The following is a 26,670-nucleotide window of genomic DNA, read 5'->3' as shown; positions in this document are numbered from 1 at the left end:
GGCGGCAACGGGGGGAGGGCGGGAGGGGGTGGGTTAAACCGGACCGGGAACGACGTGTCGAGCGGCAAGGTTTAGGGTCAGGAAAGCGGGGCGGTGGTGTTTAAAACAAACCAAAAAAACCCCACCCAAAACCCAAACAACCCCCCCAAGGTAAATTTAAAAAAAAAAAAACAACAAACAACAAAACGGGCTCACGGCCGCGTAAAAGGTCAAAGGTCGGAGGTTGAGGAGGAGCCGCTTCCCCCGTCGGTAAAGGTGAGAAGCCACCGGCGAACGCGATCGGTCCGCGACGGATACCGAAAAACTCCCCCTCCCCCCCGCCTCAGCGTGGTTCCCGCCGGGCCTGGGCGCGCGCCTTCCCCTCACACACACACACGCACGCGCGCGTCCGCGCGTGTGAGGGGAGGGCGCGCGCCCCTCATTTAACGGCCCTTTAACGGTCATTCTAGCACACCCCCCCCCTCCTTGTTCATCTCCTGAGGGAACCGCGGCCTTTAGGCCTTTCCCCAGTGGGAAGGTTCCCTCAACGGTGGGTGGGGGGCTCCCCGCTCCCTCTGTCGTGGAGGGGGGGGGGAGGCGGATTTGGGGTGCACAAAGGAGGCCGGTGGGTGGGGAGAGGCCGGCTGGATCCCCTCCTCCCCTTAACTTGTGGTGCTTCAGGTGTCTGTTGGATTTGGGGATTTGGCTGTAGAGGGTGGTGGGTGTGTTCTCCGGGTTGCGTTTTTATTTTATGAACGTGTTTTTCTAATAATTAGCAGTGGCGTGGGTGTTAGCAAAAAGGACGGGGATTAATTTTCTTGTTTGCGAAGAGCTGTGGTTTCCTGAGATATGCAGAAGAGACCACCCTACCCTCTTGGCAGCTGAGGATGAAGAAGCAAGTGGTGTTTGTGGGAAGGGAGGGAAGATTAGTTGGGTACTTGTGCAGAGGATCTGCTGAGGGCCTGGAGTAGCGACTGCTCTGCCTGCAGGAGGATTCGGAAGGAACTGGGATCAAAACAGAGAGCGTTTACTGCTTAGGAAACTGGGAGTCATCAGCCTGAGGTATTGCTGTGTCTGAAAGGGGGATGTAGAAGGTTTTGGTGGGGCTGGTGGGTCAAAGGTGGTGGGATGGGACTAAATCAGTAAGGAGGGTGAGTTGAAAGAGTTAATCATCTCTGCTGCAGAATCAGAAGAATGTGCTTTGTAGAAAAGAAGCAAACAACAGCCCGTAAAGGGAATGACTGAAATGTGGAGTAAGATGCTCTGCTAGGTTTGCTTGGCACACCGGTAGGTAGTTACTGACCTCTTCAGAACCACAACTATTCTGCTGCTTTGATTTTATGGGGACTTCTCTCTGTGATGATGGCACGGTGCTGCAAGTATCTTTTACTCTGGGTAATCGCCCTTGTCTTTGGAGTTTGGTCAGTACTTAGGAATCGGCTTCCTTGTATGAGAGCGGGTGAGCATTTCTAGATTATTTTCTAAAAATAATGAGCAAGCAGAGGAGCTATATGAATCCTGAAGTGGTGTAGCTGTGGGTTTGTATTTGGGAGAATCCCGAGGAAAGGACTACTGCCTTAATGCCAAAATTTCCTGAATGCAATGTCTGCTTATTTTTCAGGATTGTTGAAAGACAAATTAAGTTTCCTTTCATGAAAGGGGCAAAGATGAGGTATGATCTCACTCTTTGTGAAACCTAGAACTGTTAAGACAGCATACTAGTGTGATAAATTTAGGATTACATGAGCTGTTGTGTAATGCAGAAAGGAGATTAGCTGACTTGAATTCAGAAGAAAGGAAAACACCCTGGGATTTTCATTGAATGTATGACACGTCGAGAGCTGTGCTGTTAGCCACCGAGTCCTTCCACCAAAACAATTCTGCTCAGTATTTTCAGTTATAAAGCTTAACTCGGTACAATGCTGTTTATTTTTTCCAAATGTGATTCAAATATAACATCATAAAAGAGCAAAGAAGAATCAGCTTTTCTCTCAGGAGCATTAAAATAGTTTTTTAAGTGTCAAAATCTCGGTGATGAATGAATTTGTCAAGCTCTTTCTGAAGACAGCTGTTGAGCTATTCAATGTTACTTTATTTCAGTGGGTTGCTAGGCCTGTCTGTCATCAGAGTTCATATAATTATGCATAGAAAAGTTGGGGTTTTTTTTTCCCCTCTCTGATGAGCAAAGAGTTCAAAAAAATAGGTACAGCTTGATGAACAAAAATAGTTTTACCAGTCTATAGCGGAATGTAGTAGGTAATGAGTGGAAGGGGAATAGCAGCAGTACAGCAATATCAGCAGATGTTGTGATCTGGGAATCCTCCTTCCTATTCTTGCTGCGGCCGATTTTCTGTGCCTCACTCGTGGAACTGACAGACCTCCCTTGACTGTCTGTCCAGGGAGCTTCAGGCAGCTTTCTCCCATTTTACAAAAGACTTCCTACAGCATGCTGTGGCAGCACGGAGCCCCGCCGATGGGGAGCACGCTCCTCTGTGCCGGGTGCTGTACAAGCAAGGAGGAACCGATGGCGCTTGGCCTGAGGAGCTCAGTTTTGAGTATAAAACAGGACCGGAAGGTAGAGGTAGGCTGAGCTTTAGAAGCATTCCTTAGCTGTAATACCTTGTGTTATAATTCCTTTGAAACTTGTACAGTGCGTTAAACAGTGAGAAAGAAAAGTCTTAAGGAACTCTAGGCGGTTCTGTGGTAGTGCAGCCTTCTGTTTCAATGTCTGTAAGCTATTACTTCTCACAACGAAAATATCAAAAAGAAGGTGGAGAAACAGGGACTTAAAGGTGGTTGTCTTCAAGACAATCTTTTATTTTGTGTCCTCAGATGAAGACACAGTCCCGGTGTTTCAGAATGGCTGCTGTCCTTTCTGTGTAACTGGGTTCCCTTGGGAAGAAAATAAAATTCTAAGCCTTCTGCCAGTAAAAGAGTGAGTTTCAGCTGCAATGAGAGAGCACTGGTGAATAAGGAGAGGAGGAGGGTTGCATTTCTTTGGTAAAAATTGAATTAATCTTGTATGGACCATTGTGGTAAAGATGCCATGGGAATAATAGTTGGTTTGTTTTCAAAAGACAATGTCCAAGTCAGACTTTCAGACTTGTTGTCTAACAGTAGTTTTGGGATTGTTTCGCTGTCGGGAGGAAAGAGCTTAGTGATTTGCTAATCCTGGGTTTCTAATTGGTGGTTATTAGAAAGAAAAATATTTAGTTCTGCGTGATGCTAGGATGACAAAAGCTCCCTTACTGGATGTTGAGAGTCCTGGTAGTTTGCTTATTCAGGCTTGCCAAATGTTACTTCTGTAACCTAGAACCTGCTGAAAATCATCCCATGCAAGTGAGTCACCTTACCGATGCTTGCGTTCCCTTGTGCCTTCTGAGGGTGCTTTTCAATCCTGGAAGATCTTAAAGTGCAGACTTACTTTTTTGTCATGAAAACTGTTCTGATTAAAGGCTTGGGGGTTTTTTTTGTTTTTTTTTTTGAGGGAACAATGCAGGGAAATACAAACTGAAGTTTACATCTTAACTTTTGCTTTCTGTTTCATGGACTAAGTGGTCAGAATTGTGTTTGTTGTCTCCCTTATTTTTGTCAGTGTCAGTATCCTGCCTGTGAGAGGATCCCTGTCAATTAGATGATGGACACAGCCAAAACTTCCAGTGTTCGAGAGTTCAGAGTGAAAATACCACTGAAGCTCTAACATTCAGGAGCCGTAGAGAGGGTCTGTGTGGAACAGGAAGCGCATTTCCCCAGAGAGCCAAAGGTAGACTTCTGTTTTTCTGCCAAACCCAGAAGTTTCGGAAACTCTTCTGTTGACAGCTCTCGGAAGGTACCCAACTGGTACTACAGAAACCAAGTCCTCCTTCTGAAATGGGGAGACTATTGTTTTGGATGTTTCCACAATATATTTTTCAGGAAAATGATAGTGCTTAACACATAAACTTCATTTGATCCAACTCTAATTGCAGTTAGTCAGGAAACTTCTTCCAGTGATAGCTGGACTTTGTTATAGAGGTGTCTTTTTAATGTGAGAGAGTGGCTTACTAAAAGCTATTTCCTTGTTTTCTTTGGGGGGGAATTTTCTTCTAGGAGGCAAATGACCCAATACTTTTGTCTCAAAAAAGCAGCGCTGGAGCTAGGTAGAAATCATATTATTAAAGTACTAATTGCAAATATTGCTTTCATCATGCTTGCAATATGTGGGTTATTCAAACCCAGAGCTGTTTCTGTTCTTCGTTTGAAGAGTGGCAAGACCACGTAAGAAGGATTAAGGTGGAAATCAAACCTGACTATCAGAGGCCATCAAGGGATACAAAAATTATTCTGTGGATGTCTGAATAGTAAGAAGATGGTGGAGGAGAGAACATAGAGGAGAACTTATTGTCCAGTGTCATTGAAGCTGAAGTGTTCAATATCTTATGACTCCTACTGAAGACCAAAGTCAGCTGGTGAGCAACTAATGCTAGTGACAGACTAGAAAAAAGAAAGAGCAGGTTTGCAAGCAGTCATTTAAGTGAGATATTTTTGTCTGTGTACCTAAAGTACAAACTAAAAAAAACCCCAAAACTTAAAAGCTTTAGTAGGTGTTTTTTAAGCAATGGAAAACAGGTGATGTTTTGAAAGACTAGAGAGGAGCGAGCAGTTTATGTAGGTGAAAGAGTGGGAAGAAGAGAATGGGGAGTTGTAGTCATCTTAAAATCCTGCAGCAAGTAGTCAAATGATTTGTAAGCACCTGAAAGATTATGGGGAGCATGTAACAGCCAGTGCTGGTTTGCCACAGGTACTTCCTTGGCAAAGTGAGTTTACTTCTTTCTAGGATAAGATGTCAGGTCTGTTTCTGGCTGCAGAAACAAAAGCTTCCGTGTATCTTGAATTCAGTAAGGTTTTGATTTTTGTCCTAATAAGATTCTCAAGTAGGTAAGATTTAAAAAAAAAACAACACAAAAACCAACCCTAAGAAGGTGCTGTATGATGGATACAAATGTGGTTAAATAAACATACTTGGAGTACCAGCAAAGATCTTGTTAAAATGGAAGGCTGTTTTGGGAAGGTTACTGTGGGGTGGGGGCTATGGGTTTTCATTCATGACTTCAGTGGTAGAACAGACTATGCATGTTGCAGTTGTAAATGGCATAAAGCAGGGAAGCATACTACAAGTATGCTATATGACAGGATTAAAAATTGAGAGGCGGATTTGGTGACTTAAATGTTGCCTGAAAATTGGCTACAGGTCAATAAGGACAGCAGTAAGGTTTTGTAATCAAGCAAAAATAACCAGCTGCAGGCATTAGAATAATTGATTAGGTATAATCCATAATTAAAGGAACCTTTCACCTGCACTGGTGACCAGTGATCTCCTGTGGGGAAAGGAGGGAGGGGAGGCAAAAGTTTTGTTTGGGTATATAAACCGGAGAATAAACTGCAGGTTATGACGTAATCCTTCCGTTCCACCCAGTGCCGGTAAGGCTTTGTTGGGACACCCCGTGACCTGGTTTTGGTATGACACTGGAAAAGTGACATGAACCAAGTGGAGAGACTATGAAGCAGAGCAGTCTTTCTGGAAAGCACAATCAGGGGAAGCTGTGTGCCCTGAGAAGACTGAGGGAGACTCAAGGAATTTACTCTTGCAAGTATTGCTGCTGAGGCTGTCCTGTTCTCCCTGCCCACTGAGAACAGCACAGAAGGAGCGGTTTAAACAGCAGGGAGGGACACAGGTAAAACGTTAAAAAAACTGTCTAAAGCTTAGTACTGGAGCACATTGCTTGAGGTGGCTGTAGAGTCTCCCACTAAATGCTTAAGAACAAGATGGATAAACATCTGTTGGGATTAATTTGAGCATAAATCGTAGTGCTCTGAGTGAGGTGTGTGAATTAGAGCCTTCAAAATCCCTTCTAGCCTTGTTTTCTCTCACGTGTGAGCTGTAATTACTAACGAGGTTTGTTCTGTGCTGGCTGTGCTGTGGGTTTCTGACCATGACTGGGTGAGCACTGGGGCAGGATGAACGGAGTAGGCGAAGGGCAGCTTGCCTTGCAGTTAGTGCCTTTCACTGCAGACAGAATGAGGCATGAGGCACGTGAACGGGAAGATAAAGATTGTGTCCTGCAGTGCAAAAGTGCATGTCTGGCATTGTGTGCTTCACAGAAAGCTGTCATGGTTATATGGAAATGTTTACCTTGATTTTTTTTCAATTTGCATGCTTCAGTGAGGTGTGAGGGCTGCTTTGGGGAGGTTTTGACTCTTTATGGCTAGTCCGTAATATATGTAGTACTTGGAAACTTCAGAAATGGCACTGAGCATGGATCTGACAAAGTTACCACTTCATGAATGACATCCAAAAGCATTCTACATATTTCATACCACAAACTAGAGGCATGGGCTAAGATGTTAAACTTGATCTTGCAGAGAGGTTTAGAAAATGGTATTAGTAGAAACAGTAGCCGTAGTAGAAAGACAAGTGTATTGCAGGTCTGTGCTGGGTGAGCTGTTTGTGTACTCCTCTCAGAAATCTTGCATAAAGAGCTGCAATGATAGGCAGGCTGCAGTGATTGTAAAAGAAAGAGCTAAGCTGATGACATTGTGTTTCAGGAGGAAGTACAAATGTAGGCACAGCTACTTTGTATTACAGCGATGGAGCTTGATTAAGACCTACAAGAAGGTAAATAACACCTACTGAACACTTGGAGTCCGTATTGTTTTCATGGAAATGAATTTTCTCCATGCTTCAGAAATTTTAAAATGTGGCTGTAAGATGCCTGATCAGTGCATTCATATAGACAAGGTATATCCTAAAAAAGATCAAAGGTGCTCTTTGTTGGTTACTATTTGTATCCTGGAGTTAATTTCTGGAGTCAGGAACTTCCTGAGCAGCCAGAGAGTGAAAAGTTGATCACATTCTTCAGTGTTTGTGCCTGGCCACTGAGTTGGGGCATACTGCAACAGGCCAGCAGGCTCTTGTTGAAGTGAGAGGTGGATTTAATGGTAAAACTCCAATCTGTAACTGCATGTGGGTGTTGCATCAGTCTTTTGGTATTTTTAGGAGAAGGTGATTCCCTAGCCATTCGTTGTAAAGCAGCTACATCGATAAACAAAAAGAAGCGGATTATTCCAAAAGTGATCACGTGAGATGCGTTGCATAAGGATGGCTGCTGGGTCAGACTGACGGTCTGTTTAGGTTAGTATCTGGTTTCTGAGTGTGGACAGTATTTAGTACAGGGGAAGAGTGTCCAAACAAGACAAATATGTTGGATACTGGCAGGCAGTGCGGTGTTTGGGAGAAGTGGCTTGTGGCCGAGGGGCTTCTCGAGTGAGAGGAATGTCTTGGCTTTGTGCTGAATAGTGCTTTACGGCTCGCTCTTCCAAAAATTTGTCTGCTTGCTTTTTTAACCCCTGTGACATAGACAATGTCCTGGGGTAAAGATTTCCACAGCTTAACTGTGTGTTTATTTTGAGCTGCCACTTCATAGTTTTGTTTGATGCTGAATTATTCCTGTAATGAAAGAGGCAGCCCTCCCCTGTTCAGTTTCCTCAGATCATCTCTGTTAGAGAAGTCCGTTGTATCCATTTGCTGATAAAATCTTTCCCAGATTGAAAAGTCTTCCCATACTTTTTTGTTTTATGGAAGCTGCTTCTTATCTTTGGTCATCCTTGTTGAACTTCTCTGTACCTTTTCTAATTCTCCTGCGTGTCCTTTTCGAGATGAGGAGGAAGAATGACCAGAACTGTGCATAGTGCTTAGTGTGTGCATAGCACAGATTTACATATTAATGTAATTATTTCTATTTGTTCTCCATTCCATTCTTAACAATTCCTAATACACAACTTGATTTTTTTGACTGCATCGAGTTCACGTTTTCAGAGAATTAACGATTAGGACCCCAGGATCTTGTTCGTGGGTGGCAATAGACATTGGAGAATGCATTCCTGTGTATGTAACTTTATTTTCCTTGTATGCCTCACATACTGTTCATTGGCATTGAACTTAATCTCTCATTTTGTTGCCCGGTCACTTGGTGTGGAGTTATTTCTGCCAACTTTCCAGTTGGCCTGATCTTTGCCGTCATGAATAATAACAGACAACTGAAAGTGTTACTTATATCAAGACTGTACTTTTTTTCCAGGGAAACTGTGAATACGTCAAACAGCACAGTTTCCTATGAGACTGTCTGATTACGTCCCTCTATTAAAAGGATCAGACATTTGTTATGATCCTCTTTTAAGCTCTCTTATAATCAACTTCTATGCATTGAAGGCCCTCCCCCTTTATTGCATGACAGCTTAGTTTTTTAGAAGTCCCCCCCAAGGAGTTTTCTTGAACGCATTTTTAGTGGTCTACGTAGGCTTTCTAAATTGGATCTCTGATCTATGTGCTTGTTTATTCCTCTGGAGGAGTCAGTCCAACAGATTTGTGAAGCTGACTCTTCCTCAATGTGTGGTAACTCTCCTTCCATCAAACAATTGTTTGCTATTTTCTCCTGATTTCTTTAGAAGATCTGCCTTAGTGATCTGTAGTTTCCCAGATACTCCCTAGTAAAAGTAGGAAGAATACTTCCCACCTTTCAGCAACTGCATTGGCACAAAAGGTTGCGTGTTCCTTCAGCTGTTTGGTGTTGGAGTTCCTCTGGGTCTCTTGCAATAATACCCTCTGGTCCAGGACCCTGGCTGGTGTAGCGTCTCATTCTGTAACCCCTTCATTGACACACCAATCTGTGATAGAGCCTGATGTCCCTCCTAACAGGATTTCAGCATGGAAGCTCCCTGCCCCCCTCTGCTTCATAACTTCTCCTCTCTGAAGATAAACTCAAGTTTTATTTAGCTTTTCTTCTATGATTTTCTGTTCTCTCTGCGTTCTCCTTTTATATCCTGATCATCTCTTGGCCCTACGGACGCTCCAGAGGACTAGCTGCTCATGGTATCTGAACTAGCGTTTATTATTAGTTCTTATGACTCTTCACAGTAGTTCCTCAGACTTCTTTTTGACCTGCTGTATAATGTTTTCATACATAGTGTGCAGGAACCTCTCTCTGTATTTTCATCATTTGGACACGTCTTCAGCTCTGCTTGTTGGGAGTTTTAAATATAGAGTTAATTCAGGTACTGCTTAGGTCTGGTCCCCTTGAGGTGGTGCCACACATGAAGGAAATCAGACCTAATGCTCTCTAACCAGATAATAGCTCAAATGTTTGTTCTTTTTATTTCTGTTGAACCTTTTAAGGAATTACACTACAGCCTGGTTCTGTAAGCCCTGCCATGATGATACCAACAGGGAGAAGTGTACTAAAGCCACACCACCTGAGCTGAGCTTGGCTGAGAACGTACTAGCTACAGAACTAACCATACAGCAAAAATAACGTTGGAAGAACCTTTAGTGGACTGAATAATAAAGAATTGGTGTTGGTGTTGATCTTATTGACAGGGAAGTTCAGTGTAAAATGTGTTGGACGGCAAGTTCCAAGTTCAGTAACTCTTTTGATAAAATGAAGGAATTGCCACTTTACAGGTCAGTACAGTAATTGCTAATCGATGGTGGAGGAGGTTTACGAGGCGCTTGAAAAAGTCTTTTTCGAAAGACATTCTGACTACCGTTGTTTAAAGTTTGTGTATTGGATGGCATTTGAGAGTTCATATCCTTTCCAAAACTCCTGGTAGTTTTTGGATTATAGTGTTATACCTGTGGGATTCTATTTATCTAAGTAAATGTCTATTTTCTATAGTAAAAAATTCAAGAATTAAATTAAAAGCCAAACACTGCAATCTGATTGGTCTCTCTTGCCTCTTTATCTCATTAGAGTAGGAGTTTACTACCCAGTTGCCTAAGGCCTGGAAAAAATATAACATTGTGGTTGTACTTTTAAAATTCAGTTGCAGGTGATAGATTGGTATTGTGGGAAAAATCCACCTTAGCTAGAAATCCTCTGAATGGTTCACTGACAAACAAAGCAACTGCTTTCTGGAGGGCTTACAGACTTTATCTGGCTGAGAATTGACACGCTGCTTGGCATGCTCATTAGAAGAGCAGGTTCTGGTGAAACTGTGAAGAAAGTAAGAGTTTGTTGTGTAGCTTCCTAATATTTACAGTAGCAGCTTTTGTTGTGATTCTTAGCTTTATATTTCACAGTATTTTTTAATGGAATCGGTATAATTTTCTTTCCTTCTACAGACTAGGGAGAAATGAGTCTAGAAGGAACAAGCCATTGTCCAAAAGCTGCTCAGCAGCTTAGTGCCAAAGTTGGAAACTAAATTTGGGGATTCCCTCTATGGTGTATATCCTGCATCTTTTCTTCTCTAGATTAACCCATCCTAACTAATTTTGCAGGTTTGCTACCATGTATCTCCATCACTTGCCCTGTCCCAGGCATATACTAATAATATTTATGAAATTGTAATAGATGGTACTAAAACAGGCTAAGCCCATATTTTAAGGGAGAAGCTGTCTCATATGATCATGTTTCTTTCTGTGTAGTAAATTGACAGTGGAGACCAGATCATTGCTAACAAGAACTAGGTTGGGCAAGAACTCTGTGGTCAGGAAGAAGAGATTGGGAGATGTTTTCTTGTGTTTGGTAAGCTGTCAGTATACTTAATAGGCGAGTAAGGTTCCTTTGGCTGGATGCAAAAAGAGTAGTAAACTTAAGTTGTCGTTTTTTTTTCTAAATTTGGATACTTTCTATTTTTGTTACATACCCCAAACTTCTGTGTTTTACAGTTCTTCACGTGGAACATCCTGTCACTTCATCCACACCAACCTTGTCAGAAGTATTTTAGGAAGCCAGAAAGGACATTTGACAGAAACTGTGTTCAATGAATTGCTACTCTTAAGCAGGAGTTTAGCTCAGGTTCTTCTCTTTTCGCATGAAAGTGCAAAAGATGTCCTGAAAATAGTTTTGGAAACTTATTTTGAATGCCAGTCCCTTCTTTGGTAGCAGATAATGTATTGTCTGGGATGTTAAGATTATTTAGGTGCTTTCTTTTTGAATCTTTGTGGCAGTGTTTCTCTGTTGTTGCTACTTAAGCATTTCAAGATATGATTAAAAGTTTGTAAAATGAGTGAAATACCACTTGTAAAATGGGGTCTATTTCAGATAGCTTCTGGATTTTTCAACTCTTAAAACATAAATGAATATTCTAGGGGGAAGAAAATGGGCAAAAAGGTGAGAATCAAGTGAGTGGCTACTGTTAATTTGTATAGAATTTTGTGTCAAGATGTGCATAAGTCTTTGATCCTTAAACCTCTTAAGTTCCTGGCAAGCATGCTTTTATTTGGTTTTGGTGGTTTATTTTTTTTAGTTGACTGAGGGAAATGAGTTGCCAAGCAAGTTTAGAGCACATGGTCCAAACGTTAGACCGGTGCAAAGAGCTTTGAGGTGTCTTCAGAGAAGTATAAATGAGAAGGAAAGGGTATGTTGGAGATGTTTGATCCTCGCAATGCAATATTATACTATTATATTGAGAACTCAGAGGTTCAGTTCCTGTCAAAACTAGCTTGTTTCTGACCACATTCTGACCAGAGGAAGGTGAGACTTGCACTGAGCATGTGCCTGGTTAGGTGCACTTTTTGTGTATTGAAATTTGGTTCAAAAACTGTTCAGACTTTAAATACTGTTTTGGCCATATAACTGGAATGGGGGAATGCAGCCTGAAATCTAATTTATTGAAGAGTTTCTACTTTTTGAATGTGAAAAGTACCCCTCTATGAAGTATACTCAACTGAGAACATACAGGCTGTTCTGGAGCCGTGTTTCTGAAAGAGCAGTGTCAGGATTAACCCATTCCAGACACCAGTCTCCAGGAGGTTAGTACACTGGTCATGATTTTCCCATAGGAAGTATTCTGTTCCCTCGTGACCTCTGTGTCCTTTCACAGCACAAAGCCCATTATTCTTCCCATGGGAATGCAAGTGGAGAATAGGAACTTGGGGTTAGAGCTGATTGTGTAGCATTTCTGTGAAGGGAGGTTAGTGTTTTGAGCATATTTCTTGTTTTCCCACCTCTGAAGTCTTCGGAAGAATGCTTCATTCCTGGCCCTCGCTGGAGGAGAATCCACACTGGGTCAGTCAGACTTGGGGAGTGGGAGAATTGGGTTCCTGAGGGCTGTTCCTCTCTTCCTTCCCCTTCTCCCTTTTGCTGGTGCTGGGATGTGAGAGCTCCTGCAGCAGCTGACACCTGTCGTTTTCCTGAGGGGATCACAGTGGTGATAGCTTCTAGCATCTTGAGGATATGAAGCATCTCTACAGTCCAACAAAGGGCAAGAAAATTGCTTTTTTCTTTGCTGGTGTGTGAGTGATCTAACATTGGGCTGTTTTCTGCATCTGCCAGGAAACTCTTTGATTTCATTTGTTTTCAGGGGGTTTGTGGTGCTGATTTTCTGGCATTGTCATGAAATCATAGCTGTAGTGAGGACTGAAAAGAGGTCAGAGAGACATTTGCAGGTTGAGTGGAGACTGTGAATCAGACAGTACACTCGGTGTTGGCAATCACTGTTGCTTTTCTGCTTTCTGTGTCCTGGGTATAGCCCAGGAACGCATGAAATACCTGTAGGTATACGTGTGTGTGTGAATATATCCCCATAGGCTGCGGAAGTGCTGCCACATGGAGGAGGTGGCACATGGATATGATATTATCCCCTATGGACCCTCTGTTCTGTGGCTCAAGATCTTAACTGGAGCCCAGATCAAAAATTTTCTCATTTGACAGTACAAATTCGAAGTAGTTGGGCTAGTTTTGTCTCTAGCAGCATGGATCCTGCTGTTTCCACTTGTTTTGTGATAACTTTGAAGGCAGAAGGTTGCTACTCTGATTCTGCTGTCTCCTGGGAGCCTGTGTTGGATTGATGGATACGTGGCAAATGACTGCAGCATTGGGAGGGTGAATTATTGCTAATGGTCCATACGTCCGCCTTGCCCTCAGGTGCTGAGAGAACAGCAGTCAAATTGATCTGCTCTGTTGACAACAGCAGAGAGTGACTTGAGTGACCTTTATAAATCCAAATTTTTAGTAAACTCTTTCTTCTTTCCCCTTCATTCCTCCCCTGTCCTTCCCCAGATACACAGCCTTGGCAGGAAAGCTTCTGAAATTCTGCATCTGATCTGGGCCTGCTACAGTAATGTGATGTGCTTTTCCCCTGCTAAAGAACAGGTATGTCAGAGAGACAGGTCATGCGTTTGCAATGTTAGGTCCCAGGGGGGATGCTGTGGCTGGTGGTAGGGGTTTGGGGGGACAGGAGGACCATGTTGGATTTGTTCCTACTTTACCAAGCTTGGTGTTTTAAATGTTAAAATTCATGTTGAAAGTTTAGGTATAGGACTTTGCTATAGGCAACAAGATGGAGCAAAGTATTTTATGTATTGAAGTGCAACAAAAATTACTACAGAACAGTGATATTTTTTCCCCTTTTTTTTTTCCCTTCCCCCCCCCCCCCCTTCACTAGCTCAGTCATATGTTTTTATGACATCTAACGCTAAGGCCTGATTCAAGAACGTTTTATGGAAAACTGATGCTGAACATACTTTAAAAAAACAGGTTACTGTTTATTATAAAGGGAGAAGTTTTCATACATTCGGTAATTTTGCCTCTAAGCATACAGTGGGCTCATGTTGTCTGAGCTGCTGCTATTAGTGGCATTTTCCTGCACTTCAGTGGTAAAGGGAGGCTTTCTGTGAAGGCTGTAAAATGCTTTCAGGCAGAAATGTAAAGAATTTGGAGCATGTAGCTATTGTTAAGTGAGATAAAAGCTGTTGTCTTGGGAAAAGTAGTATTGTTCAGCATCTGTTAGTTGGAGTTTATTTTTCCTGCAAGAAATTCTACATTTCTTCCTTTGCTGGTCAGTCTTGGTTTTTGTCAGAATTCGCAGTAGAGCCAGCAAACTAGAGCATAATACTATGGAATAGCCACCTCTTTCTTCTTGCATTTGAGGCACAGTTCAGTATTACTGTGGTTTGGACTCTCTCGGTCATACACTCATTTAGTAAGTAAATGTTAAGAGGCTGTTCTGGTTCTGTGTCTGAGTGTTGCAAACCTCATGTGCTGGTACAGGTGGGGAGGGGAAGGCTGCTGTATGTACATAGAGATCTTGCGCTATATCTCTTAACCTTAGTGAAGCTTGTAGAACCATATAGCGGGCTACCAAAAGTGTTAAGACTGATTAGATGTGTGCTTAATGAACAGTGCTGCATGTGTGAAGCAGCAGTGCAAGTCTTTCTGTGTAGAGGCTTTGTACAACATGCTGGGAGACTAACCTCTGGAGAACACTTCGGCATCTGCTCTTTTCCTGTGGTTAAACACTGGAACCAGTTGCAGAGAGGCTGTGGAGTCTCCATCGATGGAGATACTCAAAACCTGACTGGGCATGGCCCTGACCAACCTGCCCCAGGTCACCCTGGATGATCTCTGGAGGTCCCTGCCAGCCTCTGCCGTGCTGCCCCGCCTGTGAAGTTGTCTGGGTTCAGCTTCAGTGCAGCTTCGTTACCTGGTGCAGAGTTGGCCGCCACAAGCTCCTCATTAGAGAAAAGCTTTGGAAGTAGAAAGTGAATCATCTGTTCAGCTCTCGGACAGGTGGGAAATAGAAGAGCCTGACATACTGTCAAGTAGTGAGAAGTTACAGTGAGCCAGAATTGGTTTTTATGAGGGGTTTGGATGACGAACTGCTGTGCTGGCGTATGCTGAGGCAGTGGCAGGGAGTAGGTGGCATGATGCAGTGCTCTTATGTGCCGATGCTGGTGCTTAATTCCGGCTGAAAAGTTGCTTTGTCTTATGACAGCAGTCGGCATGGAGTATATGAAGTGGTATATAACATAACACACTTTCTAATCAGCATAAGGATCAGTTTGGCAAAAGGTGGCCTTGGGGCTCTAAGAGTGTTTGTGGGCATTTAATATTTTCTCTGCCTGTCTTGCGTTGTGAATGAATACCAAATAAATGATTGTGCTTTCTCTTGATGAGATGGTAGAAGCCCTTCTTCCAGAGTTGCAGCATTATGTATGAGAGGAGTTTTTTGCTACTTGAGAAACTCGTCTGAAAGTGTGTGTGTGTGTATGTGTCAGAGGGTGTAGTACACCCAAAAAAGTACAAAGATGTGGTGTATGACATTGTGTCAGAAAAAAATTCAGTTTTTAGTCATAGTTTCCTTCCTGTCTGTGGGTGAGGGAAGGGGCTTCAGAGGGAAACAGCGTCCCAGCTGACAAGCACTGTGGTTTTCTGACCTGCATGGTGTAACAGCCAGGCTGTCTGAAAACTCTCCCTGGAGGAGTTAGCAGAACAGCTCCTGTGGGCAGAAGAGCAAGGGACGCTGGGTGGCAGTGGAGGATGCTAGCTCTGGTGTCTCCTCTTCACCTGGCTTGTGCTACCACATCAACTAGTCACAGACTATCAAGATTTTCAGGATTTGGTTCAGGACCTTCCTACCAGCTGAGCTGTGGTATGCCTGCATGTCTGAGCTGTGGTATGTGTGCATGCCTGTAGCACCCTGATTGTAAAGTATGCTTAGTCCTTTATACAATGTAATCTGCTGTGGTGTGCAGCAAGTTACCAATTAGACTATGGCAATTGGATTGTTTCAGCAATTGCTTTTTGTCCTCTGTGTAACACAAGAATGGGGGAAAAGATTCTGTTCACAAGGTAGATTAATTCACTCTTCTGCAGGTATGCAGGTGTTGTGAATTTGTTATAATCTGAATTCTGTTTTCTGTCTGCAGCACTGAATTTCCAGTTTGTGACAAATTTGTGGCCTTAGCATTGTGTTGCATCTCATGAAACATTTGCAAGGCTGCACTGAAAAATCTGTTTCTCGAGGCATGGATGAGTAACCTCGGTGCAGGGTGTCCTTCCCGGACCTATGCTCCCCCCATAGGCCCCCAAACCTAGCTCCCCCAGCCCACCCCTGCCCCAGCCGACCCCCGGGTAATAGTTACTGTGGGAGGTGCTGCGGCTACATGAAATGTTGGAATTGGATGTGTCTGTGTGGGGAAGGCATCTTAAATGAAATCACACTCGTGTATAGCTGAATTTGTGTGATCCTGGAAATAATAATGTTTTACGCTTCTGTAAATGGGAGAAGGGACTAGAGAGCTGAAGCAATTGCTTAATGTGTAGCTTAGTTTGGAAATGGAGAGACTTTAAAAGCCAAACCTTGCTCTTCCAAGCCTGCTGTTTGCTTTTGTTTCCTATGATCTATCGCTGAACTTCATTGTATATCTGTCTCTTGTACCTGAAGTCAACCTGAAATGCAACATACTGTGTTGCAAGGTTAAGGAAACATCCTGATGTCCTCTTGTTTCCAGTCAAACTTTGTCTTGGATTTGCAGTCATGCAAAAGGAAAGAAATACTCTGAATGCATTCTCCTTTCACGGTTGTCCTAAAATCAGAGTGTTTATTTTGAGTTTGCTAATATTTGTTTGCAAAAAATGACTTTGAATAGGAACAGTTCCTGCTTTAAACTTTTATGAGCACTGTTGTAGCATAAAGTTAATAAAGATTTCAGAATTTAATATGCAACCCCCAAAAAACTAATAAGCAAATATTAGCTTTGGAATGCTTAATGTTTTCTTCTTAATGAATGCTGATATTTCACATCAGGTGAAGCAAGTAAATACAAAGTTTTCCTCTTTTGCAATTAGTAGAAATTGTTCCCAGTGCAATGCTAATAACCAAAATTGCTGTTAGAAGGTGAGGCTGGTCAAAGAGCCTGTCATGACGTATTTCTGCCACAGAAGTAGAATATCTGTGTTTTTCCCAAGTTACTCATAGAACAGGGATCAGAAGGGATGGTCCAATCCTGACACCCAGCCCTACAGCAAGATCAGATCTGCTCAGTCATTTCTCTCCAGGCTGCAACACCCAGGTTTTTTGTGGACACCCAGGTCACCGCTTAGTTACAGCTGTTGCTCTAGAGATCTGCGTGCATCAGAAATGATGGCTTAGCTGCACTTTAAGGTAAAGGTGGGGAATCAAATGCCATGTACTTGAATGGTGGAAATGAAGCCAGGATGGCATTTGCCCAGCGTGTGAGGAAGCTGGCTCTCAAGGTCTGGCCCAGGCCAAAGATCAGCTGCCCGTAGCAGGCAGCAGGGGAAGCAGCAGTGGCCCAGCTTTGCCAGCACAGTGTACATCTAAGCCTTCCTTGTTCTAACACTGCTGTGTGGATGCTGTCTCTTGGGGATGAGAATTTTTCTTCACGGTTGACCTACGCTTTATGTTGTGTATGTTATGTGTATCTGCTTGAATTTTTAAGTAGTCTAAACCTGGGGGGGTTTTGCCCCCTCCCTCCTCCTTCTGTGACTGGTTAGTGCTTGAAGCTTTTCTCATAATTCCAATTCTTGCACTTGCAGCATTCAAACTTCATTACTGATGTAAATGGGGGTGATATGAAGCATATTCATTTTTTCCCTTCTCTGCTTGCTTAGGTTGGGCAATCAGGTTAGTTTGCACCCTGTCACAAGGGATCAGATCTTCTGTTGCGATGGGACAGCCATGGAGTCTGGGTGCTGAAAACCAGTGCTCGGTGTGGGTTTGCTTTTAAGGATTATTTCATGTTGGCTTTTTGTCTTCTGCCCTTAGATTAGGGATACGATCTGTCTGTGTGAGCCCCTACATAACATGCTCTAGCTCTAGCAAGACTCATGCTGAGAAAAATCGCCAGTGAGATGAAGCCCTGAATGTTTCAGTTCCAATATACTTGTTTGCAACTTCCTTTCCAATTCTGCTAACACAGATTGTGGATTTTCAGTTCAGTTACTGCCATCGGCAAAAAATACTGCCGTATTTTTTGATTATTATTTTCAGTGGTCTGTTCTAAGTAACTTGTGTACGCAGGAAGTTTCTGCACTATTTCCCATTCTATGAACAGCTCTGGAAGAGGGCTTTGTCACTCAAATTTTAAAATAAAATCTATTTTTCTACTCACTCCTGAGACCCAGAATAGAAAGTCCATGTTTCTGGTGATTTCAGTGCACCTTTAAAAACAATTTTTTAGGTTTGTTTGTTTGTTTGTTTTTAACATTTGCCTTGGAGTTGATTTGAACAGGTCTTATTTGCCACTGGATCAAAACAGCCTAAAGGTTAAAACCCAAGCTTTTTCTGATGTAATCTCTACAACTTCTAAAAGTATTCTTATACACCATGTGTCTGCTCCTTTGCATGGTACCATATTTTAGGTTCTCTGTGTGACTATAAGACAAAACCTTTCTGTTCTGCATGAATGCCATGTATGTAGTGTTTTGGCTAGCTTGTTGGCCTTACCCCTTGCATGGCAAGGTCTCCAGGCAGCAAGAGCACACTTCTCATCCCTCCCCTCTCCCCAAATCCTGGCACGTTCACGCTGGTGCTGGACTGCAGGCAAACTGAAATTGCCTATGACTAAGAAAGTTGATATTGATTCTTATGGAAAGATACAGTGCCTTGCTAAAAGGTATGAGCAAAAATATTTATCCAGGTTTTCTGCTTGGTCATTAGTCCAATATATTGGTGCTTCTGTTGCTCAAAATCTGATTATTTTTAGTTGCATTACTGGTAGGAAGAAAATAGGTAAATCATTGTAAAATAGTCCTGTGGGCATTAAATAGAATTTAATCTGAAATTAAAAACATGATGGTTGTACTTAGGGTTTGTCTTCCCTCATGTGTTCTATTCCATATAGCTGAAAGTGGGTGCTTAGGAAAGAATATAAAACCAGACAGCACCTGTGATACCTCCTGGCTTCTAAATATTTGAGGCTTACAGAATTCTGAAGCCAGATATGTATAAAAACCCTTGATGGATTTCTTGCCTGTGTGAACCCATCAGACCTTTTGCTCTAGTATTCTTTACATTCAAGATGGTAAAGGTGAATTGTTCAAAATGTCAAGTGACCAGCTGGTTTTAATGGGTAGCCTGGGTTTAGGTCTTGTATTGAATTCTCTGGCACAACCATTAATGGCATTTTCCTGTGGACAAAATGGTTTATTTCATATGCTTTGGGTCTCTTATTGTTGTCCCAGTCTTATTCTGGAGAAGCCAGGAAAAATGTATTTATTTCCTCTCAGATTAAAATATAAAAATCTTGGATAATCATAGCTTTGAACTGTATGAAAAAAATCTGTCTTGCATTCAAGCTTTTCATTTCACAGAACATTGCTGTGAACCACATGTTTTGCGTTTAGCCTGAGATTTAAAAAAAAAAAAAAGGGTAGGTTTCCTCTGCTCCATCTTTCCTAGAAATTTGTTTTGTGCTTTATTTTAATGTATTATCTTAACCTTTTCTAAGGGCTTTATATATTGCATTTTTTATACTTTGCAAATCAAATTGCAAGTTTAAGTTGTCCGCTTCTGACATCTGCAGTTCAGTTTGCACTTGGTAGATGGCCTGGTCCTAAGTCTTAGAGTCAAATCAAAATACATTTTGACAAGAAGTACCTGCATTAGTTTATTTTACTGTGTAGTGTGCTCTGGCTTAGTCTTCTGAACTGTGGCTACTTAGGCTTCCCTCCCTCATTCCCCATGCAAAAATAACTTTCTTTAGATTGTCTTAGCTGTAAAGCCTACTCTGGTCTCTTCTCTTGTTACTGGTGTGTTACTAATAGTTAAAGCAGTGAAAGCGCTTCAGTCTGTGTCCAAGAGCACTTCCCTTAAGACCACGTTGCTGACAGCTAGCCTCAGTCCTTCTTTTCTAATTGGCATTTTGGCATCTCCTTGGAGTACTGCTTAATTCTTTTACTGCTAAGCTCCTTTTCTTCCTTCCTTTCAGACAGTTTGGTTCCTAGCTCTGTTCCTGCGTGTTCTCTCTGACCAGCAGCTCATGGCAGCAGTGCCTGTTGTCTGTTCAGCTGGTGTTTGTTCTCTGCTTATGTTTTCTGCCCTTCCTTTCCCTAGGCAAAACCCAATAATTTGATCGGATTGCCTGTAGGCTCATAGCAAGTGCTCAGTGTGTGGTGTCTGTTTCTCCCTTTTCTTCTGAGGAGGTACAATGTTGGAAGTCTTTCTAAAACAAGTTGGTAATGTTTATTTTCCTTTTATTTATTTTTCTCATGAACTTGCTTTCTTTCCAACTTCTAGCTGGATACAGTGCCTTTGCTGAAGCATTGCACATGCTGGAATTGCCTGACCCCCTGATGTATTCCGGGATGGCAACTAGGTGACGACAGTTGAGGATGACCCTGACTGAAAAACTGCGCGAGAGGATATCGCGGGCGTTCTACAACCACGGGCTGTTGTGTGCTTCCTACCCCATCCCCATCATCCTCTTTACTGGTCTCTGTATTCTGGCCTGCTGGTAAGTCACGCAAAGTACTTGCTGTCACAGGGTGCTGCTGCTTTGTGGGTTTTCATAGCAACGCCATGAACGTGCTCAGGTTTCCCTGTCTTGTGAGCTATCCCAGAAGCTCTTTTGTTTGTTTTTTTTTTAAACTTAATAGGTTTTTATCATCTCTTTTTGTGGGACAAAAGAAAAGGCAGGGATGAAGTATCTTCATGTGGTTTAATAAGTAAATAGTAAAAACTAATTGAATAAGTGAAGTAAAGCAATAAATAAAATAAAAGTACACCTGGTGGTGTACTTTGAATTAATAATGGGGAGAAGGAAAGTTGATCTTTCTCTCTCCATACTTGCCTATTCTGTTCTCCCTTAAGCTTGTACTCTTCTTTTTCAGCCCTTGCCTTGGCACACGTGTGTTGTGTGTTATTGTAAATTCTTTACTCTCCTTATGGACTCTTAATTTGGGTACGAGTTGCAACTGAATGCAGTTTCACTCTCAGAAATGTTACATGGGCCTCTTAATCTATTATTACTGGAGTTGAGAGAACTTTTGTGCTCAGATTTGTGCAGAGACACGTGCATATATAGATTGCATCTTCGCCTTTTTAATTTGAAGTATCTTGTCTCTTTTGGTCAAAATAAAATCTGTGTGATGATCTCTGCTTTTAGAAGAGCTCCACCTGTGTTGATACAGATACAGATGTAAACTTTTCTTTGAGCATCGCTGAGGATAAGACAGACTTCTTTCACATCTACAGTTAAAAGATTATCGAAGTGATCATTTTTAAGGTATTGAAAACCTGTGAGATTGCTTTTCATGCCCGTGACTCTTCAAGGCTGTGGCAGCAATTGAGGCATTGCTTTCCTGACTTTTTTCACTGCTTCATATTAATTCTTGTAACTGGCAATGATAATAGTTTTCTTTTCAGATCTCTTGTTCTGTAGAAATACGAAGCTTCTACAAGGGCCAAGCAAGCAGATTCTCCGTTCTGTTTATCTTTGTTGATATGGTTGCAAGTAATGGCTCTATCTTTTGACTTCAGTTTTGCTGGATGCTGCTTTCACGTGTCAGGCCTGCATTAGCCAAAACAGAGTTTCACCATGAGTCCTGAATCACCATGCCACAGCATTCTTGCTTGCTAATTGCTTCCTCAGAGCTTTCAGTGGTATTAGACTCCTATTTTCAGTTATCTTTCAGGTGCTGTTGCCTGGGAGTAAATGCAGGAATGGAAGACAACTGCTTCAGTGTAAAAAGTTTATCCACACAAATGTTGCATTTTGGGAGGCATCAAAATGAAAACTGCATGCTTACTCCCTTTCCTAAATTTAAGATTTCCCGGACAGGAGGAAATCTGATCTAGGATTACTAGCAGCTGTCCTCATTCTTCTTGGGAACCTTGTGCTCCCTACATCAGAACTTGTATCTGTCCTGTCTTTGTAGTCATATGTGTAGAGCAGTGTGAATTACGGTGTCTTGCACTAAGTCCTTGAAGCTTCAAACCAGGTTGTCTTTGGCAGATTAGTTACTTGTGATTGTGTATTTGTGGAAGTATCTGCATTACTTGGTGCTGGTAATTGAGATTCTGCAGTTATTGGTTACCTTTAGACCGCAGAAGCTTGTCCAAGACACCATCAAACATAAAGTGAATAATGACTTTCAGTAACTCATTAGAAAAGCATATAATGGCCCTAGAAGAGACAGGGGTTTAGAAATACTGTGACGACACCCTTTGAGAGCAAGTGTACCTTGGCAAAAAATTGGGATTGCAGCGTGGATAAAGTGTTCCCTCTTTGGAAGCAGTTTTTAGGGATGTTTCAGTTCCTGTTCTGAGCTGCTCTGTGTTAACTAGGTGTTAATTCTGGTTTGAGAAGTGGCATTACTAACAAGGTCAAAACTATTCCAGAGTGTGGCCCTTCTATGCTTGAGTGCATTGCAGTGTGGTAAGACTGAACTCCAACAGGGTATGGGTGCACAGGACACTGAAATACTTACTGGAAGTTTAGTTTTGGGTTGAGGTCTTCAAGTCTTCCTCTTAGTTTGAGCCTGAGGTTTGACGACTTCATCATTGAACTAGATAATGGGGTGAACTGCACCCTCAGCAAGTTTGCAGATGATACAAACTTCATATGTCATGAACTGGAAAGTGGAAAACTGGATGAAGTGGCTGGATGAAAACTAGAAAGTGTGGCTGATACACCAGATGGCTGCGTGGGCAGAGAACCTCGTGGAGTTCAACACAAGGAAATGTAAAAGGAAGAATAACCCCAGATGTCTGTACAGACTGGGGGTCAGCTCTCTGGAAAGGAGCTTTGCAGAACAGGGGCCGGAAGTCCTGGTGGACACCAAATTGAACTCAAGCCCCCTGTGTGTCCTCGTGGCAAAGGTGGCCTGCAGTATCCTGGGCTGCATTAGGGAGAGCGTTGCCAGCAGGTTGAGGGAGGTGATCCTGCCCCTCTACACAGCACTGGTGAGGCCACACCTGGAGTGCTGGGTCCAGTGCTGGGCAGCTCCCCAGTAAAGAAGGATGTGGAATTAGTGGAGCAAGTCCAGCAAAGGGCCATAAAGAGGGTGAAGGGACTGGAGCATCTCTCTTATGAGGAAAGGCTGAGAGAACTGTGGCTATTCAGCCTTGAGAAAAAGAGGCTCAGGGGATCTTAGCACCATATATAAATATAGGAAGAGAGGGTGTAAAGAAAATGGAGCCAGGCTCGCCACTCAGTGGGTGCCCAGTGACAGGACAAGAGGCAATGGGCACAAGCTGAAACACAGAAGATCCTGCTTTATGTATAAGAAAACAATTTTTTACTTTAAGGTTGTTAAGCATTGGAGCAGGTATCCCAGAGAGGTGGTGGAGGCTCCATCCTTGGAGGTACTCAGTAGCCATCTGGACACAGCGCTGAGTCACCTGCTGTTGCTGACCCTGCTCCAAGCAGGTTTAGCCTAGCCCAGCTCCAGAGTTGCCTTCCAGCCTCAACTGTCTGTCATTCTATCTGTGCGCTTTCTAGTCTGCCTATGAAGTTTATAAAGGAGCTGTGCGATGCAAAATGATTTAGGAGAATGGTTTTGAAGCCTCCTTTTCAATTTCTCCAGTCTAAGAGTTGTTGATTTATCAAGGTGTTAGGAGTGTCCCCTTCCTAGCTATGCTTCCTTCCTTCCATCTTCTGTTTTTTCCCCAAGCTGAAAAAGGCGGTGGTGCTGAAGGGAACACACATCCTTGCTATGAAGTGATCTGAGAGTAACTCCTGTTTTCTTGGGGCTAGGTAGCTTTGCAGTTGCAGTCCACATAATGTTCATTCATTTAAAACAAGAAATAAAACTTGCTATATCCACTACATTACCAAGTATATTGTATTTCAGGTTCCTTGGTTTGTACTATAATTTGGGTATTTTCTTGCCAGAGCTCAAATTCAGGGGCTGCTCTCTACAGTGAGCACTTGATAAATATCCTTAGAAGTGTGAGATGCCTCGTCCTTGTTTGCTCTGTGTGGAATAATCTGATGTTTGTGGTGTGTGGCTGCACACAGTTGTTAGTTCTGTGGCTTGTGCAACTATAGCTGTTGAACGCTAATCCCTTAACAAATGGGTAGGGACTACAACCACGTAAACGTGGAGCAAGATATTCAGTAGCTTTTCAGACTGTACTGCACTAGAATCCTTCTAAACAAGTGTTTTCATCAGATATGGTAAAGTTTTATAGGTTTTTTTTGGGGGGGGGGGGCAAGGGGCCAAGGCCAATGCAAGGGCTATAATTTGTTTTTTAATCAGGATGCCCAAATATATAAAATGGTGTGAAATAACAGGAAAAAAGAAGTGATCAACAGTCATCTCGGTGACTGCTGGCTATCTGTGGGGTGGGGCTGGAGACTTCAAAAGTATTTTAGCAAGTATTTGGGAACATGAATTTTTAGTTAATATACTAACTCAGTTTAGGTTGAAGTTAAGTCCTGGAACTGTGTTATCTGGTGGGCACTTCATGCATTATATGCTCGCCCTATTCTCTTACTCTTTCCTAGGTGTCTGCTATTGGCCGCTGTAAGAAATAGGCTGCTGGGCAGACGGACTCTTGGTCTGACCCAGCACAGCTAGCTTTATGTATATTTGTTTTAGACTACATCCATCTGAATAGCCTTCTACAACACAAAACTGGCAGCTGTGGGGCATGTTCAGCACACAGCGTGGGCTGGGTGATGTCTGCAGGAGTCGCAGCAGTCAGTTGCTTAAGGGAGCTGTTGGACGGCCACCTCCTGTGGAAACTTTCTGTTGGCTGGGGGCAGGAACTCGCTGATGGCCACAAAGTGTCACATCTGCATTTTTTCATGCAGTCAGATCGTGAGGACTCTGAGTAATGGTCTTTGGCACCGATTTAGTGCTGGAATTTGTTTGTGCTCTTCAGAAGTGTTCCATTTTCTTAAGACGGATCTCACTGGTTCATCTCAGCCACCTCACTGCAAAAATGAGTGAGAAATGTGCTGAAATTTGGAGAAAGAAGCTGGTGGAAAAAAATCGAGGCCCAGCTTCAAGGTAGAAGCTCATTTAGGCAGCGTTTCTGTCCAACATGATTGATAAGAGACCCTCAGCACTGTTTGCATAGTAATGCAGATTAGTGTCTGAAACAAGCATGGATCGATTAAGTAGTAGGAACTACAGGTCTTTCTAATGAGGAAAGAAGATACAGAAGTGATCCAGTGGTTCATACTGACTTTTATCAACAGAGAAGGACCTAATAATGTCCTCAGTGTTGCTGAGAAGGAAATTAACTCAGTTGTTCTCATTTTCCTCCCCCACACCTCAGTAAAACTCGACCATCTTTGCGTTCAGATAACTTTTTTAAAAGTGAAGTAAACCATGTGGTCCACAATTTATTCAGCATCAGTTCTGGTTCTTGATCAATGTGACAACATTTAATGTGTGGGTGTTTCTCCTGTTCCTAAAAGGTCAGTTGCCAAGGATCAGGTAGCACAGTCACCACAGAGTGTCTGTTATAGGTTGTTTGAATGTATTCTGTCTTTAACCTTGGAAGTATTTTGTGTAGACACTATTATTAATGTCAGCTATAGACAAGACATAGCATATCTGGTTTTGTTAATAAATTAATATTCAAAGCACAAGCAAAAATGCCTATGACTCATTCTTACTCTAAAAGTCTGAAAATCCACGTTGTATTAGTTTTTACTTCACAGTGAGTGGTTTCTGCTGAACTAGCTATTGAGAGGTGTAGGGCTTGTTAGTTAACTTTTTGTTTTACTATGTATCCCTTTGGAGGTGACATTAATTTTCATCACCACACTTAAATGGATCTGCATTTAGAAACATTCCTGGTCTTTACAGGGACAAACTTAGCTGAGTGTATAATTTTATTTTTTTTTCCCCTAGCAGAATGAGAATGCCACTTAAGGCTATTTGACACAAGAGTAGCTCCTCCTCCCCAGCTCAGAGAAGAACAGATGATACCTATAAATCTGGTAATCAGGGTAAATTTGAAATTCCTGTGTAGTTCTGAAGAATACTTTTTAGTTAAAGTAAGAATTTAAAATCAAACCGTTGACTCTGTGAAGCAGGTTTAGGAGAATTAAACACGGTGAGTCTTTGCAGGGCTTCATTATTTGACTGAAGCACTAGGTTCTGCTAGTTCTACTAAAGAATGGTAGAACTGACTGGAACCAGAGCCCTTTTGTGTGTGTGTGCATAGATATATTTCTTTCTAAAAGGACATTTCACTTTCTAACAGGTTTGTACTATCTTGTGTGATAACCAGAGGAGGTGAGTCGCTGTCAGACTCTTCATGTTCCAAATCCATAGAGAATACAGTCCACTGTGGGACTGCATGGTGAAACTAGAAGCAAGTTCTGTGTGGCGAGACCTCTGTTCTGATTTGCAGGAAAAAGGAAACTGGCAGCATGGAGCAAGGGGAATCTTTACTTTTGCAGTGTGGATTTTTGAGGGCCTTGTCAGTGGGAAACAGGGCAAAAGCAAACATAATTTATTCAGAAACAGGTATTGCTTGTGCACTTACCAAGGCTAAAAGGGAACTGTTGCTGCCAGATATCTGGCTCTCTCTACCCTCTGGCAAGACCCTTTTTATCAAATTTCATATCTCTCATTAGCAATGGGTTTTCAGGTTGTTCTATCTGTGCAATAGTTTAGGCTGGAAACAGGCTAAAAGCTTGTTCTACAGTGTGCAAAATGGAGGTGGTAGCTATTTTAAGGCAATATATCACCACCTTCCCTGTTACCTAAGACTTGGCAGCTCTCCATTTTCCTTCATACTCAGCAGCCGAAGACTGTTCTGGGGTGGTGGAGATCTCCGCTTTGATTCTGAGAAGGAGGAATATGCAGTTGTAGGGTTTGCAGTTCTGTTGAGTTGCCAGCTGCCTTGGGCTGACCTGGCAGTTCTCCATCTTGGCCCTTTAAGCTGTCTTGAAAATATGTAAAGTAGTTGGATGAACATTTTTGCTTGAACCTACCTCATGCT

The 26,670-nt window shown here is 42.5% G+C and overlaps 1 protein-coding gene across 1 annotated transcript in view; it reads left to right on the top strand.

Moving 5' to 3' along the window:
• Positions 1-45: 45 nt before the first annotated feature.
• The window catches only part of SCAP (SREBF chaperone), a 65,347-nt gene continuing 38,722 nt past the window's right edge, over positions 46-26,670 (top strand). Inside the window, exons 1-3 of the mRNA XM_010562006.1 lie at positions 46-255; positions 3,575-3,742; positions 19,999-20,215. Of these exons, the coding sequence (XP_010560308.1) occupies positions 20,094-20,215 (122 nt within the window). The 5' untranslated portion in view covers positions 46-255; positions 3,575-3,742; positions 19,999-20,093. The remainder of the gene's footprint in view (positions 256-3,574; positions 3,743-19,998; positions 20,216-26,670) is intronic.

The sequence above is a fragment of the Haliaeetus leucocephalus genome, unplaced genomic scaffold (assembly GCF_000737465.1).
Source record: "Haliaeetus leucocephalus isolate CR32 unplaced genomic scaffold, Haliaeetus_leucocephalus-4.0 Scaffold0, whole genome shotgun sequence".
In the NCBI taxonomy this organism is placed as follows: Eukaryota; Metazoa; Chordata; class Aves; order Accipitriformes; family Accipitridae; genus Haliaeetus; species Haliaeetus leucocephalus.
Note: the sequence above shows the minus strand (reverse complement) of the source record. Positions and strands in the feature narration are given on the sequence as shown.